General features: G+C 32.3%; 3 protein-coding genes across 7 annotated transcripts in view; 2 read left to right on the top strand and 1 right to left on the bottom strand.

Annotated features, from left to right (window-relative positions):
* LOC105146603 (uncharacterized) overlaps positions 1-22212 on the bottom strand; it is a 66599-nt gene that overhangs the window by 43388 nt on the left and 999 nt on the right. For both annotated transcript variants that reach the window (XM_011056974.2, XM_011056975.2), the window contains 2 exons: positions 11827-12186; positions 10397-10856 (listed from right to left, as the gene is read on the bottom strand). In XM_011056974.2, coding sequence (XP_011055276.1) covers positions 10397-10765 — 369 coding nt within the window. In that variant the 5' untranslated portion in view covers positions 10766-10856; positions 11827-12186. The remainder of the gene's footprint in view (positions 1-10396; positions 10857-11826; positions 12187-22212) is intronic.
* Positions 1703-17914, top strand: LOC105146602 (uncharacterized). Of its 4 annotated transcripts, none has more exons than XM_011056971.2 (3): positions 1703-5546; positions 14227-14338; positions 15659-17914. In XM_011056971.2, exon 3 carries the CDS (start codon positions 15682-15684, stop codon positions 16321-16323), a length of 642 nt encoding a protein of 213 aa, XP_011055273.1. In that variant the 5' UTR covers positions 1703-5546; positions 14227-14338; positions 15659-15681; the 3' UTR covers positions 16324-17914. The 4 variants fall into 4 exon arrangements, with proteins under 4 accessions (XP_011055273.1, XP_087260766.1, XP_011055274.1 ...); XM_087404640.1 differs by lacking the exon at positions 1703-5546 and adding an exon at positions 10876-11811; XM_011056972.2 differs by lacking the exons at positions 1703-5546; positions 14227-14338 and adding an exon at positions 14345-14548.
* Positions 17448-21678, top strand: LOC105146605 (dihydrolipoyl dehydrogenase, mitochondrial). Its single transcript, XM_011056978.2, has 7 exons — positions 17448-17589; positions 18375-18660; positions 18846-19212; positions 19298-19642; positions 19770-19861; positions 20479-20804; positions 21253-21678. The coding sequence occupies exons 1-7, from the start codon at positions 17548-17550 to the stop codon at positions 21316-21318; spliced, it is 1524 nt and encodes a 507-aa protein (XP_011055280.1). The 5' UTR covers positions 17448-17547; the 3' UTR covers positions 21319-21678.

Here is a 22212-nt window from a genome sequence, read left to right as displayed (position 1 = left end):
ATCTTTTTATCTCTTACACACACATATACACACAAATTATCTTTGATTTTAGTCACTGACTGAAAACGCTATACTTCGTGTATGATCGATGGTACACTCAAAAAATGTTGCGGTGCAGTTCGACTGCAATCCTGCCGATACGACTGCTTTGTTGCAGTTTGCCGATATTTACATTGAACTGCCCCTTGTGGCTTCGCAAAAAAAAAAAGTTAATTCATTGTAGTGGGTGGTCAAAATTGAAAATTCAACTAACAAGAAAACAATAGCAAGATAAAAATTATCAGAGAAGCAACAATTGAACGTTCGATAAACAAGAAGAAATAATAATAGATTCATGATAAATATTTTCAGAAAAGCAACGTAACATTTTACTTAAAAAATAAAAATTCTCAAAAATACGTTTAAACATATATTTGATCTTACGTCAAACTTTCAAATAATCGTATACTACTTAACTTAAGATAAGCGTGAAAAAACAAAAAAAAAAGATTATCTTTATAATTCTAATAATCAGTATCTAATTGTAAAACAAAACATTGCTACGTAAGTTTCTTATCAATGTTTGAGAAATGTGAGGTCGACAATTTCTTTGATATTTTTGCTTTTATGCGTCATGTACATGTGATACCACACGATTCGCGTAACGATCTGCGTCATGCATGTGCAACGCGTGGCAGTGAAAACGTCAAAGTTAAAATTTGTATCGTATACAATTTTTTCGTATATACGAAAAAAAATTGCGTAAAGAGAAATAATTTTCTACTCGCACTAAAAAGTATGTTAAATAAAACTTCAATACATAGATATTAATTAAAATGTCTTTTCACATTTTATCCTCGAATGTCTATTATCATTGATGTTTGTCAGATATTAATTCGTGAATCTCTTGAAACCGCAGAATTTATGGTATAAATACACTACAAAAAAGTATGTAAAATTACATAAATAATATATATAAAAATAATATAATTTATTAGTGGAAATATTTAATATTGTGCATTTTTATAAAAATTTATATTTTTAGCTTTAATTACGTGAATATGTACTTATACCAGACTAAAAGTTATAATAACAATAGTATATTTTTTAATAACATAATGATAATATAACACATATTATATTTGTATTTTTACTATATATCGATAATGTAGCTTAAGAAAAATTCTAACTCATCGACGAATAATTAAGTAAATATATTAAGTAAATATATTTCTATAAACTTATCTTTAATTGTAACTTTATTTTTCAAATTGTTTAATCACAAAGAAAAATATTATTTGTAATTTTATATTTGAAACTTTAATTAAAATTTTATTTGTAAGTTGTATATAACTTACGTAAATATATAATACTTTTAATAATGGATCTCAAAATTATTCATTGTAATTGAAATTTTATATGTAATTTTTTTACAATGTAGTATGGTATTAAAATTTCTCTCTCTCTCTCTCTCTCTCTCTCCTTTTATAAATATTTTCCTTTACCTCTGTCATCGACTGTTACTTTCGACCATCTAAATCTCTTCGCAGATGGTTTAATTGCGGAAACCTCGAAATCGGCGTCTCTGGTGAAGCAGAGCGTATAAAGAATCGTCGGTCGAAACTGCGAGTCAAAATCTCAATTTTACAGTCTTTTCAAGTCCCGCTGACGTTACGTATCGCTAAGCTACGAAACACTTCTGTGCTCTTCGCGGATGGTTGAAGTCACGCTGTACTTCTTGCGCGAGGGGGAGAAGAAGCGGTGCGAGACTACACACAGACGGGATGCAAGATCGCGGCTTTCCGAAGCGGAGCACGCGGCGAAAAATGTTTAAAGCACGAGCGTAAACATCGAACTGGCGCTGCACTGCACAGTGTGCGAGACCGCGAGACCACGCGCCGACCTCAACAGGCTGCTTTCATACCGAAACCGCCGACAGGAGGATACAACGTGGGGATGCAGCCTGCATCTGGTTGGTCGGTGCTCTGGATCGACGCTTTGCGAATGCAACGTGCACCTTGACGCCTCGTATCATGTTTTATGCAATAACATATAATACGTAACGTATATATGTTATTCCATAAAACATGATACGATATGATTGTATAACGTATGTGATACGATATGATTGTGTAACGGCAGATATTGTCTAGAAGATATGAGCACAATTTAGAATTAATTTATACCGCTTATTTGCTATAATGCACAATACCAATTCAAAAAGCAAAGTTATCTAGTTTAGAAAATAAATTTGAATATTCTGAATAATTAAAATTTTGTAATATTAATTTGGAAATATAATTTAAGTGAAATAACTAATTGTAGAAGAATAAAAATAGGTTCTTTCTTTTGTTCTTTATGTTTCCTTTGTTTCTTACGTCCAACTCTTTCTTTTTATGTAAGCAAAATGACAATTTTTAATTTATTGTTGCAGCAAATAATCAATATTTACATTTTTTTTGAATTTTTGCATCTAACAATTTAATGAGAATACATAATTAAGAATATTTATTAAGTCATACTTTATAAAACAGATAGATGGGTAACAAAAATAAAATTTGTTACAGAGATTCTTGTCGAAGAAAGTCGATTATAATTTCAGGAATTACAGGAATTTATGCAAAACGATTGATCATAAATTTGAAACAAACGCTCGTCAGAGACTCTTCTTGCCGCCCTCTAACTCCTGATTAAGCAGACGGATTATTAGCAAGCAATCTCAGCACGATGATAATTTCGTCAAGAATCGATTATTGAATATTTATCAGCGGCGTTCCCGCCTCTCCTCGCCTCGGCAATTAATCGTCGTCCCCCGAAATAGCGGCTTCCTCGTCAATATCGTAACGCTACTCGGTCGTCGACCTCCGTTGCACCATATAACCGGTGTATTTCGAGCAAATTTCCAGCTAAATCTCAATTCGCCTCATTCGCGCAAGCACGCGTCCATCTTCTTATGATATCACGGAAAATTGCGATATATATATAATATATCATAGTTTTTGTTCGGACTCAAGTACTTATTTGCATTGCTCGCCACTACTTCCTGAAATTCTTGAAAAATTTGCATATACGCCAAAACGATAAAACACGATGAATAAATTCTGCAGGAAACTAGTTCCCATTGAACTGAATTTATCACTCGCATATATACACGATAATGATTACAAGAATAATCGTACATAGCTGATAGTTCAGCAACTTGATTTAGTGACTTAACGAGAAGCAAGATATTTGCTTCTTTATTATTTCGAATATACAAAATTTTTAAAACCTGTGGGAGAGAGGAAATGTCAAAAGTGTTCGGAAAAACGATAATTAAAAAAATATATTAAATTTTAATAAATCATTTATATTTGAATTATTATTAAGAATTAATTAAATATTAAATATATTTATTTGATACAAGAATTAATTTAATAAAAATTTTCTTTATAACAAATATGTATATTTAATGTAAATAAATGTTTAGTTGGCACACTATTTTAATATTTATTAAAATTTAGTACATATTTTTTAGTGTGGGTGTGAAAATATAAGAGAGAGGGAAAAAGAGATAAGAAAAATAATATTATTTAGAAATTAGCTCTTCTTATTACTCGAATTATATACGCAAGAATAATTACGGAAACAATACAACCGATATCATTTTAACGATTTGGTTAGCGAAAAGCAAGGAACATTTGCTCCATTATCTTAAACACAAAGTTCTTGAAACCTGTAGGAAAGAGAAAATATCAGAAATGCCCGAAAAATAATAGCAGGTATAAGAGAAGAATGTAAAGAGAGATCAGAGAGAGAAAGAGGGAAATAATATTTAGAAATAAATTTCTTCTTTTTTTGTATAAATTTTTTAAATCTTCAAAATCACAAGCACTTAAAATTGCAGCTTTATTTATATAAGAAACGTCATATCGCATAGTGTGCAACTGTGTGATTTATCCCTTAATCCAAAATCCGCGTAAAAGTAATCCTGAAAAAGAACCTGTTACAGAGATTGCGTCCTCCCTCCAGGCTCGAAACTTAATTCATCTCTGAACCCCACAGGTCTCGCAATCACCTCGCCTACCGTCACTAATGCGACGGTTCTGAGAATTTTAGAAACGACGCATCTGTCATTTGCAGCCGTCCACGTTCTCACTCGAGATGTTTCTTCAAAGTAAAATCCGGCGGCAAAATTTCTCGGCGCATCAACGGATTTAAAAGCGGAAAATCGCTCATGATTTCTAAATAATTTGTAAAACTGCACACATACACGCACGCTCATATATATGTGGCAAGATTTTTGTAATATCTCTTTCTCTAACAATAAGCTGTGAAAGGAGTTAACGCCGGAGAAAAAAATAAGGGAATTTCGATCTCGTATTAAATTTTTCTCTACTATACTGAAAAGTTTAGTTTATTACACAATTATTTATGTAATATCTTAGTACGTGTTAATTTTAGTCGTAAATAAATATGTATATTTATACATTTAGTATTTTGAAGTTTGTAGTTTTAAAGGGACTAAGGAAGATTGAAATTTTTTTTAATTGGCTTGCGTTTAATGAAAAATTAAAAATAAACATAAAGTTAATCAAAAGGTAATAAAGTTAATCCAGTAAAATTTTTCAAAACTTTTTGTTTTTTGGATATCATTTTGTTAATTTTTTTATTTTTAATTTTTCATGTACAATTAGTAGAGGGAAGCCTAATAAGAGAGAAATATTCCTGAAATTTTTCAAAATTCGTTCGATTAGAATCGAAAAATTACAGACTTTTTTCTATATATGCTACTAAATTGCTAAAAGTGGGATTTCATTTCAGTGTTAAATGAAAAATTCATTGTACGATAAAAAAATGCTTATAATATTGACCTTAGGGTGATATTTCATTTGTGCGTTTTGCTGTACGACGATTTTTTAAGCCCGTTGACTATAGAATAGAGAGATCCGAGGACCTCTCTGTTCTGTACACATTTATTCTGTACGATAAAAACGCATCCATAGGATGTTCATCTATAGGATGAGATTTTTATTTGTTCTACAACATTTTTGTCCTACAAATTTGTCAAGCATTTTGATTGGCTATAGGATAGATAGATCGCACAAAGAAAGTCCCATCCTACGAATGCTATTTCATTTATGCGTTTTGTTATACAAGAAATTTTTCAAGCCCATTGGCTATAGGATAGAGAGATTCGAGGACCTCTCTGTCACATTTGTCGTACAACATGTAAACGAAATAGCACTCATAGGGACTTTCTTTGTGCGTTTTGTATGACAAATGTGTGCAGGAAAAAGAAATCCTCAGATCTGTCTATTCTATAGCCAATCAAAAGACTTGAAAAATTTATTGTAGGACAAAAATGTTGTAGGACAAAATCTCATCCTATCTCCTCCATTTCTTCTAGAAATTGTGATTCTGCGCATGCGTCAAAAATTGTGAATAGAAGAAAGAATATAAAATACAATACGACTGAGTCAGTTGTACAACACACGTGTTCAAAACGTATCTCTTCAGTATAGTATAAAAATCACAGCATCTGAAAAATTATATATTTTTTCAGAAGAGGAAATTCAAGAAAAAAGGTAAAAATATTTGAATTTAATAATATATTAGGTGTTGGAATTAATTCGTAGCGTTTTACAAGTGATGGGAAGTACTTTCATTAATGTATTTTTTAATGCTCATGTGAAATAAATAACATTCTTTCATTAAAAAACGCTACGAATTAATTCCAACACCTAATAATTTTGAATATACATATATAATAGAGGTGTAAAAAAAAATGAGATCCCATTCAATTTCTTATAGAATTATGAAAAGAATTAAAAAGCTATTGAGAGCTCACACAATTATTGGTGCGCAAAATTTAATTTATTGTTTATAAATTATATAGTGCAAACATTTTGATCAATCTTTCTGATCTTCCTTTATCAAAGTGATAAAATAATCAAATGAAATAGCATTCAAGAAAACGTAAAATTACAAATTGCAGAGAGTCTCGTATATGAAACATGCTGAATTGTTTCGTAACTAATTAAAATTAAATAGAATTGTAATCCTGTTATCGCAGTCCAACGAGGTATTATTTAACAGTGATGACTAGGTACGTTTATACGGATACTCTTAATGAGGTTTATTAATAGTTGTAATTATAAAATGTCAATTATGTCATCGTGTAACGTCAGTTAAGTTAAATTCTAATTTCTTTGATTCTCGTTATAACGACATCATCGTTGGCTCGAAAAATCCTGTTGCTTTCTGTGTAACCTTATTATTATTTGTTACTTTAAGCGCTCTGAAAACAAGTTTTCATAATAATTTGTGTACTGATGAGCAAATGTACATCACGTGAACACAATGTGTTACGATATTGCTCAAGTCGTAAAATTCTTCACATTAATGAATACGTGTTACTTAATTTCATATATGCATAATTTTATAAACTTATCTGATGACGAAGAATATATCCAGTTGCTAAAACTGGGCGAATCGGCTCGTATAGACGGGTTATATGATAAAAATGATGAGAGTCTAGAAAGTGACGGAGCCATAAAACGGTACAGAGTTCTTAAGTCTCTCAAGGATAGCAGGCATATGCGTATCAAGTGGCATAAATGCCGGTTTCAAATCTATTTACGCAACTTTATTACCGTGCATGTATAATGCACCCTATCAGCATAAATAAAGGAATAAGTTATTACGTAGACTCCAACAAGTTGCATTACCGATGAGAGAACATAATATGAATGAAAAATAAGTATGTTCTAACAGTTCACAAATTTGATGAACATTCCACGAACGCTAATTAGCATGACATATATGCCACAGATAAATATTTATATAGTAATATTTAAATTTTGAAATATATAAATTATATATAATAATGAATTTTAATTTCACGAAGGCTAATTAGCACGATACACTATACATGAATATTTGCAATATATGAATTTTTAAACATGAAAATTTTAGTAACGAATTTTAATTTCCATGTTTATCTTAAATAACGGTAGATTTCATAATCATAAAAAAAATAAAATGAGTAATACGAATAAAGGTTGTACAACTAAAATAATATATCAGATTTCATTTGTTAAGAACTTTTTCGTTATTTCCTTTTTAACACTTATTCTTTTTTTTTTTACAACTTATATCTTTCATATCTGAAATATCTTTATGTATCGTCTGGCATTCTATTAAAGTTTATTAAAAATTAAAAGTTATTACGCAGACTTTTCAGTAAGTTTTATTAATGATCTGTATGATATGAATAAAAGATAAGTATATTTTAACAGCATACAAATTTAGTGAAAATTTCATGAATGCTAATTAGCACAACATATCATAAACGAATATCTAATTTTTTAAGTATATAAATCTCTTATAATTAGGGGAGCATATATCTTTATACTTGATTTTCTCTGATATAAAATTTATTAAAAATTAAATGAAAAGAACTACTTCGATTTCACTTTATACTTTATGATACTCCGAGTTCTGATATAAATGAAGAATGGTACATAATTTCTACATTTCTTGCGCAAAGTTCCACATTATTCCTGATAAGTGAAAGGTGGAATTCCTAATTGTCTGGGGAAACAAATTTCGTACCCATAGCTTCGATCGTTACGTCAGTCTCGAAAAAAAAAAACCGTGACACGAGATTTTACCGACAAAAGCGAAGGCCAGCTATTCCGCGCGAGCAAGTTTGTTGTTTCTTCGGCGAGGCATATGACGCTTCCTCCAATACTTCAGTTCGACAATGTTCTCGTTGCAGGTCGATAGTGCACCTGTACACGTCGACCAAGAGATAAATTTCGTACGACTCGATCAGGGCAAAAGTGTTTTTGCTTCGATTCGAGTAGTGCATTATTTTTAATCCTTAGTAGGTACACATGATTAGATCATTCGTGTATATATATATATATATATATATATATATATATATATATATACACACTGTTAAATCAATTTATACTGTTAAATATCAAAGGATTGAACAATGATAATTCTTTTTTGACTTAAATATTTTGTAATTTTTAACTTCCATATGTATCAAAATGTAAATCAATTCATTTCTGTAATTAATTTTAAAACAATGTTAAACAATGTTTATCTAACGTATGTGCATTCTCTAAAACTTTTAGAGTGAACCTCAGGCTTTTTCAAGACTGACTCAATTTTTATACCTTTTAGAATGAGATTCCACTTCAAAGAGTAGTTTAGAGAGTAAGTAATAAATTAGGTTTGAGTCAAATTTAATATATTTTCTTGAGTTACATTGTTTAACTACATTATTTTAATTAAATTAACACCATATTAAGTAATAGCGACTAATAGAAATGATTAAAAATATAATTTAGCATTATATGAATTTAACAGTATACACATTTTCTTCCTTTGAAATACTAGAAGCACTAAATAAATAGTTATATATAATTTTTCAAATATCTTACAAGTACTTCTTAAAGATGTTAAAGATATATGTAAGAATTACTTAATAATTTCTGTGTACTTGCAAAAGTGATGAAAATTAATCGAAGAATCATTTTGGCCCAAGCTAAACTAATGCATTTGTATTTTATTTATCTAACACTATTTTGTTTTCACTTAATCTGACTATTGTCGCTGGTCGAATAGAACCCGTTTTGAAGATCGAGTATCAATAAAAAAGAACAAGAAGTCGACTGAGAGATATACCGTTGCAACCGGATCGGACACCAGGTCGGTGATAACGTCAGCCACCGGGTCCGAAACGTGTCTCTCCGTTACGCTAAATCAAGATTTTTTTATTCCATAAAAAACATGTTTCTTCGCTGGAAAATTCAACGCAACTCTTTCCAGTTTTCAAAGCGAAAAACACCGGTGACTCATATTCGCAATCGACCGCTTTATCTGAGATTTTTGTTGTCATACGTGCAACACGCGGCAGTCACGTTCTGAGTGTTATATCGTTGCTAATCGATAACTTAATTTCTCCGCAGAAAAACGAGTTAAGCGAGTCTTAAAAAGTATTGAATATCGACGCTTAGGAAATGCGTCATAAGTCATGTAAAAGTATTGAGGTGATATTTGATTGCAAGAGTTCTGGAGAAATTACAAAAAGAAATAATGTTCGATTTCGAATTCTTGATAAAAAAAGATGATTCTCAAGATATATGTAGAACGCTTTAAATATCGTTGGATGCGTATCCTTGAATAGATGCAGGATATATTTAGCTTACTTCTAGTTATTTTATACGAGGATCTTGTCGATAATTAAATCAAGAAGAAACGTGAGTCAATCGATGCTCCACATTGTTTCTTAATCGAATAACCTGATATTTCTAAAAAGAAGATGCAAAGTGTTTAAATATAACATTTAACGCATATGATCCGATTACCCCGATAATTCTAATAAAGTGATTAGTTACTCTGATAATTCTAATAAGCGATATAAATTTATTTTGTCTCTAATGATTTGTATTGTAGAGCAATTATGAAAAATCATGTCCTCCATCTTCGCCATCCTCTATCCAACGATATTTAAAGCGTTCTACATATATCTTGAGAATCATCTTTTTTAAAAACTTTCAAAATTTAAGCTCAAATGTCTCTAAATGAGAACAATCAGCGACAGGGAGAATGCAATCAGTTGATGCAATTCATTAATTATCTGCCTCTTAGAAGTTAAGCCAACCAACTTCTTTTTGTCTCAACTTTAGTAATAGTAGAGAGCAAAGTGTTAGGGATTTGTGGCTATAATTGCATGATAAAATAATGCAATATAATGATTTGTCAATATCGTTTATGACATTTTTATTATTCTGACACTTATTTATAATTTGTTAATTATACATTTATATTTTATTGCTTTGACATACTGAAGATACCTGATCTTAGTCAAAACGCGTCTACGTTTTATTTTTTTATATTATTAAATATTTAAAATACAAGACTTGCGCAAGAAAGATCCTGCATGTGACTCCTTTTATTGTTTATAATCACTTTCTAATCAACACTATATATTTTTTTATATAGGACTCTAAATATAATTATTATTACTAACATTATAGCAGTAATAACTACAAAAATGGAGCTCATAACCACAATTATTTTATCATGCAATCACAATCACAAGGCTTCTCTAAGGCCCAGTTTTAAATTTTTTCTGGTTGACTTGTGGTTAGACTTAACTTGGTATTTTACACAATGGGCTTCATCTATGATGATGTTACGGGTGAAGTCCATTGAGGGAAACATCTTAACCACAAGTTAATCAGATAATGAAAAATTGGGCCTCAGTGTGATTGATTTACAATCTTCTCACAGAGTCGACTTCGCGAAAAAAATGATGATGAAAGCATTGACGAGAAAATTGTAACGAGAAGATTGGTTTATCTTCCTAGAGAATTTATCTTCTTTCTTCTTTGACACGATTGTTCGCACATACCTCGCTCGCCTGCTCGCAAGGGGAAGGCACTTTGGCGGAGAATTCCTTCGGGAGATTCTTGATGCTCGCGGCCGTACTCCCGGAATCGTCGTCCACACGTGCGGAGCCAGGAATGACACTTTCCTCACCGTCGTCGTCCTTCGACCGTTGCTCATGTTTCGAGAGCAGCTCGCGCTGCTTCTGAAAGAACTCAGGCTCGCTGAAGCACTTCTCGAGGCTGGCGGCGCGCTGGAGGGTCGTCGGCGAGCTCGGGGTCGAGCGCGAGAATTCGAGTTCGTCTCGCAGCAGGTTCTCCGCGCTCTTGTTGCATATTCGCGGTGGGTCCTGGTCTCGGAACGTCCTGCGTTGGCTCTTCGATACCTCGCACATCGCGCGCTAACCAGAGAATGCCCTTCGTCGGGAGAAAGCCGCGCGGCGCACGTCCAGCGACATTTCACGCGTACATTTCGCAGACGAACGGCTGAAAGAACTTCCAATAATTATTTACGGATCAACGAGGAGGTGAATGTGAAGGGATACTTTAAAATAGATTTTAAAACAGCGACGTTATCAAGATATATATATATTATATATCTACTGCGCGATTGCCATATGGAAGAACGATTTTGCTGATATATATCTAAAAGTTTAGCTAATCTGAAAATAATTCCATTGAACTATCAAAATAATTACGTAAGAATCTCAAGCATGATGAGTAATGGCTCAACAGAGAAAGCAACTTTCCAACTGTTGTGAAATTCTTTAACACGATTGATTTATACATTTAGATTTAGTGAGGAACTAAGAGCAGGACCAATCATGTTAAAGGATTTTACAACAATTGTAAAGCTACTTTCTCTGCTAAACGCAGCTAATAAAAAATGTTTTGACATTCTAACAATCAAATTTGAGCGTCTTACGTAACTCAATACAGCAGAAATGTCTAAATTATATCATAAGGACAGTTTCAAGATATAATGTCTATAAGATATCCGTATGATTAAATATTCAAAATATTTCTGTATATAGGAATTATCTTAATAACTAACAAATTATTTTTAAATCTGTATAAGTCAAATTTTTAGATACTTTCGCAAAACCATTCCTTTCACACGAGCGTCTTTCAATTCGATTTTACTTTATATACGAGACACAACGTTGGCTCATCCTCAAAAACAAAACGACTTGCATATCGACGAATAAATCGAGCTATTGTCCGACCACGTTCGGCGAATAAATCGAGCTATATGTCGAGAGCTAAATATATCTCACACGGGGAATAACCACTCGATATCTTCTCGATCGCATTCGTTCGCGGCGTGAGAATTTTTAACATTTCCAACAGAAGGGACGCGAGACTGTTTGCCAAGCAATTCGTTTATTGGGATTAGGTTATAAAGCGGACGCGTAGAATTCATCAAGGTGGATTGATGATCGTAAGTCACTCTTACCTGTTCCGTCTAATGAGATCCTTTACCCGATTGATCCTTCGCGAGGACGCAGTCACACACTCCGCAGTTTCGCGACGTGACGCACGCAGAGACCACCAGACGCGAGACTACCTCTCCGCGAGGGACGACCACCCCGCGTGCGTCATGCGGAAGGACATCTGTTGCCCCGCGACACCCCTCGGCGAGCGAGACGTTCACCCCTCTTTCTCCTCCCTTTTCGATCTCTTTCTTCCTTTCGCTTTCCGTGTGTCCTCCTTTCTCTCTCGCACTTACAAGGGATCGTTACGCTCATACCACGCACGCGTAATGTACAGGGTGGCGCGTGGAAAAGTGGTCTGGCGCCAATGTCGATGAAACTTGCTATATGAAAAAAAAAAAGAAAAAAAAATGGTTGAGTAATTTTTTCCTTACAAGATTAATAAAAATATTCTGGACTATTTTTGATGAATTTATGATAAAATTTACTTATCTCTAAAAGTAAAAATACCGGAGGGGTGTAAGATAGTACATTATAATTACAGTAAATTCAGTTAATCTTATAGTAAAGTAAATCATATTATTCTCAAGACTGTAAGCACGAACGACTTTCAAAATTTACTTTATGAAATGTAAAAAATATCTTACGTCTTATAGTGACTATAAGACGATCGCTCAGTTTTTTTTACCAAAAAATAAAATAAATTTTACATAATTGTGCGCTTATCTTTATATGAGCCTGCCAATTCCATAAAATTTATTAGAATTTTAATACATATTACTTTGCTTCACTATGTTCATGAGAATTTTTAAAATTTTAATAATAAAGTTAATTAAAGTTTTATAAAATATTTTGTGTAATTCTAATCTCAGAAAAGTTGACACTTAAGTTTTCTTTTAAATTCTGATACTGACAAAAATGTAAACAACGATATATTTATCGTAATATTTTTCATTTTTTTTCTTATTTAATTTCTTAACTTTAAAAATCTTCTCTGAAAAAAGATTAAGAAATTAAAATAAGGGGAAACAATTTTACGAATTGCGACTTTACGTTAGTCAGTCTATTTCTAATTTAATTAACTGTTACGTTTATTGAAATTTACGTTTCCTGATAAAAAGTTTTTAAAAAATTTCTTAAATTTTTTATACAAGTTGGAACACTTTTCAAAGATACTAAGAAAGTTTACATCTATTCTAGAATTTTTGATATATATGTAGATTATGAAATACGTAAGATTACTTATTCAATAATTTCCAAAAAACATAAATTCTGAAGATATTTTTTTAAAATAATCTTAATAAAGTTAAAGTATAACAGATTTTTGAAAGTATCATACAAAATTCTAATACCGATATTAGAATACGATATTAGAATTTTTTTAGGTCAAAAATTATTTTTATTTTTGCGTGCAATTATTGATTTACAACATTTAAAATGCAAGCATCCTTGCGTAAGAGGGGCCCTTCCGAGACTCGTTTACATCACTGCTTATTCATGTAGTATCTCTCTTTTTCTCTCATGTCCCTTCCTTGTCCTTCGTCCTTTATCTATTCTACTACCAATCCCTTTATTATTATCATCTTCTCTTTCTTTCTAATTATCCCGCTATCCTTTTGTCTCTCTCTTCTCGAGTTTCGCTCTTCGCCCTTTCATCCCCTTATCGCCCTAATTCACACTCCCTTCCTCGTCGTTTTTTTTTCCTTTTCCTTTCGTTACGCTTTCCCTTCCTTCTCAACACGATCTACCCCACAGACAAAAAAAAGAAATTCGTGGGGTTCGTCGTGAATTATACCGACAGGGGGATGCATAGGCGAGACGACGACGCTGGCGGCATCGCGACGCCGCCTAAAATGCTCATGCGTCAATCGATCCGCAACTTTCGCCGAAGAAAGAAATTCTTTGGCGTGTCTCGACGTCTTTATCAATCGTCGAAAGTTTATTCTCCATCCTTGTCGATCTCGTTTCCTTTGAAGCCGTAGAATGAAACAATTTAATGTTCACTTCGCGAATAATGAATCACGACTGATTATTTTCTCTTCTTTCTGCGCATTGATTTTGAAAATGACGTCGCGGACTGTCTGCCACCTTTTTCGATTAATTAAAAATTCTATTTATGAAATAAATAAAATTTTTGTTATAAAATAAAAAATACAAATATTAATTGTATTAATAAAAAATACAAATATTATTTGTAAAAAGAGAGAAATAATTATTTTTATTAGAGTAACATTTATCTTTTATATAGACTTTAAAAATCTCTCTCACGTTTGATTTCTTTTTTTTTTTGCAATTCACACAACGAATGATACAAAATATATATTTCGATTTCAAAAGATAGCAGTGTAAGAAAGAATAACTATATTGCTCGAAAAAATTTTATCTGTCTTTGAATAATTAAATGTAATAACGTTTGTTTGCAGAATAAAAACAGAGCTTCGCTTACTGACAACCTTTATACAACGTCTAGATTATCTGAAGAATCAACACATTACTACTAGTATACATTATCGATCAGAGTTCAGTGCTATTAGGGTAAGAAGAAAGAAAAGAAACATGTTTATTTAGATATATTGGAGAAATTGTGTTACCTAAAGACATAAACTTTAAATTTTCCAAACATTGACACAGGTTAAGTCTGATTGCTTGCTTCAGTTTCTAGTTGTTTAAAATTAAATTTAATTAAGCGCATGTTCAGTTTTTTTTAATTATCATCCGAAAATTCAGTTTCGTATAGAGATTTTTGTAAGTATTATCTATATTTTGTTAATTATATATTATCTTAATTGCTTAATCCTCTGGAGCTGGCGATAAATCTATATTGAACGCATTTATAAATCTCTTAGTAAAAAGTGTCAAACAATTTTCTTTGTTATATCCTCGGTAATCACCTTTCGACTAGTATTCCACCGGAGATCGACAGTTCTTCTCGGCCGAAGATTCTATTATCTCATTGGAGATTGATGACTAGTACCGAAATTGCCGAAATTGAAATTGTCTTGTAGTGCTTCAAAAAATGTCATCAGATTTGGCTCTCCTCTCTGTCGGAGATGATAACAGCCTTGCCGGAGATCGTTTGCCATTATTGAAATTTATTTTGCTTTTTAATGTATTTTCTAAAAAAAAGACTTTATCAGGTTTGACTCTTCTGCCTCCTTTGGAAATATTTTTCTAAAAACCAAAGAAAAATTGACACGTACACTTAAAAAAAGGTAAAGAAAAAGGTCATCAAAATTTTGAGCGATTAATCTTAGATTTAATCAAAAAACCGAAATCTCTAGCTAAAAATCGGAGAGTGATAACCGTGGTTATATCTGAAAATTCGAATGTTTTCTTATTAAAATATATTTAGTATTCATTCTTTTGTATACAAGTTATATTACTTTGATTGAAACTGAATAGTGCCATTTAATTAACATAAATTAAATAGGCCTTACAGATCCAGCGTTAATAACTGTATTAGAAATTTTAGCGTCAGTTCCAGAGAGTTAAGAAGTATTTGTAAAAATATTCAAAAAAACACGCTACGAAATTCTACATTTAACTATTATTCAATATATTTATATAAGATTTTATCTCAAACAGAGATGAAAATCACAAAACCAAAGTGACCTTGCGACTTCTATCTTAAAGCCGCACACGATGTTTTCTTGTTAGATTGCTAGCTGGATTAGATTCTTGTCGCCATATTGATCAATTCTGACACTTTCAGCATCGCAGCCTATACGGTGACAAGATTCTGATCCAGCTAGCAATCCAATAAGAAACAAGCATCGTATGCCTCCGGCTTTACATTGTCACAATCCTTAGGTATGCCAATGTAGCTCATAATCATCTTTATTTTTTTTTTTTTAGGTTAGTATAATAAAGTAGCAGGCATGGATAGAAATATTAATTCATTACAAGAGTGGCTTAACAAAACAGTAGACATGATTATAAAGAGAAAAAGATCTCAAATGGTCGGCGAAATATCCGATAAATGGGATATACCTACGTTTAAAAAAATAAAGGTTAAGAAGGAAACGAAAGAATATCTTGACTTAACACAGAGGTTCGAAGCAGCAGTAAACGATGTTCTAGCTGGAGAAGAAGAGGAATTGGTCGCTACGAATTATGAACTTGATTTCGAGACATTGCGTGACGAGGTATGCCGCTTCAAAAATTCTGGAGCGGAGACATACGAGTACAATGGAACCGGAAGAATTTTTTCGTTTAAAGAAGAGCTACAGTTATTGAAGATCTTGGCCGCAATTCCGCGAGCCGATATGTCACAGTGCATATGTCAGACCTGCTCATTAAAACGATTGCCGTATATGGCTTATCGTATGGCTAAAGAGAAAAATAAGATATATCCACGTGAGTGGGACTTGAAGCAGCAAGCGGGAAAAGGTTGGTTGATAAAGTTCGAAATAGAATATGATTATGAGATCTTGAACTCATTCCCGGCTGTATGCAAGCTGACACCAAATAATTCAAGCGAAATAAACAAAGAAGATAAGCGACAAAAGGAAGAAATATAAGAAGAAATTGTAGGAAGATATATCTATCACAGATTCACAAAATTAATAGATCATTATAGACAGATTCTAAAAAGTAACACAATATTAATGTTACAATTTCATACCAAACAATGTAGTGTTATGTAACATATATGTTACACTCTAAATTTCTTGGAGTGAAATCTCATTCATTAAAATAGTGAAAATATAATCACTTTCAAAAAAGAGTGAAAATATTTCACTCCTTGTGATAACAATTTTTGCTCTTTCTCAAGAAGTGAAATATTTTCACTCTCTTAAAGTATATATTGCATTTTATATTGTTAATACTGTATATGCTTTTCATTTGGTGACACAAGTTAATACTTGTATCATCAAATGGGGACCACCAAGTGTGAAATTGTAATATTGATGTTATTATTAATAACTATAGTATTTACTGAGGTGAATATTAATTTCTAAAACTGATTTGCTTGTGAACTTAAAAAATGATTAATCAAACGAAAAAAAATAGGTAATCATCAATCTTAAGTTTTTCTGTATCATAGCTTTAAAGCCAATCATCAAAATTAATTTGAGAATTTTCACCACACAAAAGTTGCATTATATTATCTAATATCTATTAATTCTATTTAATTATCTAATATCTATATTATCTAATATATCATAAGCAAGATTTTCTACCTACAACATATAATTTCTGAATATATATCTGTCATATAATAAAATGAAAGTCTGATAACATTATTGTTTATTATTACAGTTCTATCTGAAAAAGCTCCTCTCAAAATGAACTTACGAATAAAAACAATGTCCATTCTTTCCGAATTATTGTCCAATTTACCATAAACTAATTTTGTAATAGCCGACATTTGTGTTCCTCTTTAACTTGACAATCTTTTAAAGTCATTAGATTAACAAAGTATCGCGAATTGCCATTATTTTGGTTCCATGCGCGGTACTTTGTTAATCTAATGATTTTAACAATCTTTAAAATTGACGCGCCATCTTGCGTTGCTATCGATGAATTGAAAGTGATCAGCTGACCTTTTAATGGATTCCTGGCGTCATCTTTCGACGCCTTTAGCGAACTGTGTTCTGTAATTACTGAATTATCAGCACCTTTCGAGAGGTGAACCTGTCGCGACAACCGGTAGACCTTTCAGTTTCACTGCCGTTTCTTTTCCCTTTGTTCCTCCCGCATTTATTATTCGGGATTCGAGGTGTATTTTCATATTTTGAAATATGCAAGCCAGCTTTTGGAACTTGGTGACCACATCGATCAGGGTAAGTCACGCGTGAATGGATGATTTCATGCAAGATACATTTAGTGATATCGCTTTCGTAACATTTTGTACGCATGCACTGTTAGTATGGTATCCTTGTCTTTAGTTTATTAGAGAATTAATGTTTATGCCTGCACAGATAGCTAAACCTATTTGTTAGATTTTCAGAACTCGCTGAAAAACTCAAGAGTTTCTATATTGTGTGCAAAAGTAGTTTTACAGATTGGTTATGTCATTTCTTTCTCTGTGTTAGTATATCACCAAATCTGTTCTTTTCAGTTTCTATGTTACACCTTCTGCACTAAAAAAAAAAAAATGAAAATAAAGATGAATAGTATCAAAATGTGATAATAGACAGAATAATAGATAATAATAGATAAACTGAATGATGATAATAGAATGACAAAAATTTTTAAAAACTATATTGACAATTACATATTTTTGTTATAATTATATATATACACACACACACACACACACACACACACACACACACACACATTTTATGTACAAAGAACTTGTTGCAACAATGAGCTAATTTACATTTGTAAAATGGAATCAATCCAATAAAAATAAAATATTTGTATTTTCCCATCACTTTAATTTTAGAATTTATTTATTCCATTTTTACAAAATAATCCATTGTTTCAGTAAGCCTTTTATATACATTAAATATATTTTTTTTACATATATTACATATATGTTTATTTTAATTTTTAAATTATTAATTTTTTTAGCAAGTCATTGGTAATCAATTGCTATAGTATCATTTCTGTTTGTTATCAGCCAACATGCATAAAGCGTGTTCTACCAGGTATGACGGCCACCCAACAGCGTAGGTATGCCAGTACATTGGATGCAGATATAGTGGTAATTGGGGCTGGTCCTGGTGGATATGTAGCAGCGATTAAAGCTGCACAATTGGGCATGAAGACCGTGTGCGTAGAGAAGGGCCCAACTCTGGGAGGCACGTGTCTTAATGTTGGATGCATTCCATCAAAGTCACTTTTAAACAATTCACATTATTATCATTTGGCACATAATGGGGATTTAGCAAACCGTGGAGTTATTGGTGAGTAACTGAGTTAGACTCATTTTTACTAATGTAAATTAAGTTTAACCTTGGTTTTATCTCAATCTAATCTTGATTTAATTTTTAGTTTATTCTTAATTTATTTTTTTTCTAATTTTTAGAAGAAATAAACATTAGACAAATCGTTTATGAAAAATCAAATAATAATGGATTATTCTTTGCAGTATCAAATGTTCAATTGGACCTCAACAAACTTATGGAACAGAAAACAAACGTAGTCAAAGCTTTAACCAGTGGTATAGCGGGTTTGTTTAAAAAGAATAAAGTCGAGTGGGTTAAAGGTCATGGAAAAATTACAGGCAAGAACCAGGTCACTGCCCTAAAACCTGATGGATCGGTGGAATCGACTATCAACGCAAAGAATATTCTGATAGCGACCGGAAGCGAAGTTACGCCTTTCGCCGGCATTGAAATCGACGAGAAACAGATCGTGTCCTCGACTGGTGCACTCTCGCTCGGTAAAGTTCCCAAGAGGCTTATTGTTATCGGAGCTGGTGTCATAGGATTGGAATTAGGCTCAGTTTGGCAGAGGTAAAGCGCTAAATTTACAATAAAAGTATCCTTTAATATAGAAAAAGATGATTATGCATTCTCGCTAAAATTATTATTTCTACAGACTAGGTTCCGATGTAACGGCCGTTGAATTCATGCCGACGATCGGTGGTATGGGTATCGATGGGGAAGTTAGTAAAACCTTGCAGAAAATACTTGCAAAACAAGGACTGAAGTTTAAACTGGGAACGAAAGTCACGGTTGCTAACAAGCGTGGTAATGAGATCTTGGTTTCTGTCGAGGATGCGAAAGATTCCAGCAAAAAGGAGGACTTGACGTGCGACGTGTTGTTAGTGTGTGTTGGCAGAAGGCCGTATACACAAAACTTAGGTCTGGAGGATATGGGCATCGAGAGAGACGAGAAAGGAAGGATACCCGTAAACAACCGATTCCAGACGGTAGTGCCTAGGTAAACTACAAAATTTAAATTAAAAATTAAATGTCATTTTGCAATTTTAATTTCCTCCAATATACATATTCCTACAATGAAATATCTTATTGACTCCAAATAACTGTTTTCATAATTAAATTCGCAGTATTTATGCTATTGGTGACTGCATTCACGGACCAATGTTAGCTCACAAGGCTGAGGATGAAGGTATAATTACAGTGGAGGGTATTGCCGGAGGTAATTTTCATTTGCATACTAAGTATTACGTATTAGCTCATCTTATTTTAAGAAAAGATAAAGAAAAATCAAAAAGTATTATAAAATGAATTTATTCCTCACGTACAATACACGTCAGCAAGCTCTGTACAACATTATTTCTCAATATAATTGTTCAGCTTTATAATATATTTTCTGTAACAATCCGTAAGTCATTCAATCTGCAAAGAAGATTTTTGTCTGATCATGAAACCACATCGTTTTCTAAAATCTGGACCAATAAAAATTAAACTTTTCAGTTTATTGTCTACTTCTAATTTGTTTGGACCATTGAAGGAAGTCCTGCGTGACCAGTGACAATTCCAATTGTCTTAGAGTTTAAGAAGCGACACGTACGTGGTTTTATAGTTTCGTTTCACGAAGTTTCAAGAATCAGAAGACTTATGACACAAAATGTTGCAAAGCTGGATTAGCTAAATGATTGTATTGAGAAGTAACGGTATATATATTTTGCTAACATATATGAGAAGAATAAATAAATTCGCTTTACTTTTTCATTTCCCTTCATACAAATATGAACTTGTTCTCTTTTTTTTTCGTTTGATATGATTAAATGTGGATTATTTTGTAATGTGTAGGTGCGGTTCACATCGACTATAACTGCGTACCGAGCGTTATATACACGCATCCGGAAGTAGGTTGGGTCGGCAAGACGGAAGAAGATCTAAAGAAGGAAGGCATCGATTATAAGATCGGTAAGTTCCCATTCATGGCGAATTCCCGAGCGAAAACAAATCTCGAGGCGGACGGTTTCGCCAAGGTACTCGCCGATAACAACACAGACAAGATTCTGGGCGTACACATGATCGGACCGTCTGCGGGAGAGCTTATCAACGAAGCAGTTCTTGCGATGGAATATGGTGCCAGTGCGGAAGACGTTGCCCGCGTATGCCATGCACATCCGGTAAGAATTTAATATTAATTTTATTTTACATTACAACCTCTTCGCGTTTTGTACATGATATCCTTGTACAATTAATCCTTTTGACAATTAAACATTATATGGAAATTTAATTTATTTTGGAAATTTAATTTTGTGCAAAAAGAATGAGTTAAAAATAATTCTTAATCTTTTTTAACAAATCATGTTACTCATTATATTTGACTGTTAATTCTTGCTGAAATCAACTCTGAGGTCGGTATTCGTAATCAGATCTTATATTCAAAACCGTTTTAAATATAGTCTCTAAGAAATCATGAACCAATCACAGGGCCATATTAGTGTCTTAAGACATTACTTAACCGTCTTGAAATAAGAACGGACTATGAATCTCTAAATATTAGAACTGAGAGGAAATTTAAATAGAATTATTATACTTTATCGTGATTTAAATTTCTTTTCTTTCTTTCAGACGTGCGCTGAGGCGCTCAGAGAAGCTCATCTGGCAGCCTATTTCGGCAAACCCATCAACTTTTAAGATCTTATAGAGAATAAGTGAATTGCACTTGTTAGTTCATATCGTGAATGCGTTTAGCATTACATGTGCCTGTCTCCAAACTTTAGTGAAATTAAATAACTTGATCATCTTTCATGGACAGACATATTTAAGTTCAACATGATGTATGATTTATGAGGTTCTTTTGACTTTACGTAGTTTGGATCTAGTCTACGTATCAATGTCGTACGCGAGCCATAATCGCGCGAACCATAGCGCATCGTATAAGGGATTACAATTGTAAATAAAAGCTCAAGGAAGTCATTACGCGGAGGTGTAGCTTTATCTTTGCCACGTGATTATTTGTATTTATTATGAATAAATGAAAAAAATGCGGCATAATCTTTCGGATTCTTCGAATCCAAAAGGAGATAAAGAGATACAAATGTAAATATAATATAGATAAGAGATAAAGAGAGTATATGAAATCAAAACGCACAGCAAAAAATTCCTAAACAAATTATTTTACAGAAAAGAAAGGATTCTCAATGTATCTGTATGTAGAAGAAAGCAAATTATTTTTTTTTAATTTTATCGAGAGTTATAAATTTTAATTCAAGTTAATCTTTTATATATTTTCAGAAAAAAATAGAATATTTATTTATAATTGCAATCGTAAATATATTTTGCATTTTTTATAAAAATATATAAAAAATAACACACAATTCGATTATATCGTTCCAACGTTATTTTTGCTTTCTTAAAATTTATTTGTATTGCTTGAAATTCTTAAAAATTTTAGGAATTTCACTTAAAATATAAATATATATTCAAGCATTAAAGGGAGAGAGAGAACAAAGAGTTAAAAAAGTGCAAGTAATACTAACAGACCTAAGGTCTGTCACCGACATATAATCAAAGTGAAGAAAACTTTTA

The sequence above is a fragment of the Acromyrmex echinatior genome, chromosome 1 (genome assembly GCF_024713525.1).
Source record: "Acromyrmex echinatior isolate Ae372 chromosome 1, ASM2471352v2, whole genome shotgun sequence".
In the NCBI taxonomy this organism is placed as follows: Eukaryota; Metazoa; Arthropoda; class Insecta; order Hymenoptera; family Formicidae; genus Acromyrmex; species Acromyrmex echinatior.
This window is presented reverse-complemented; position numbering and strand designations above follow the sequence as displayed.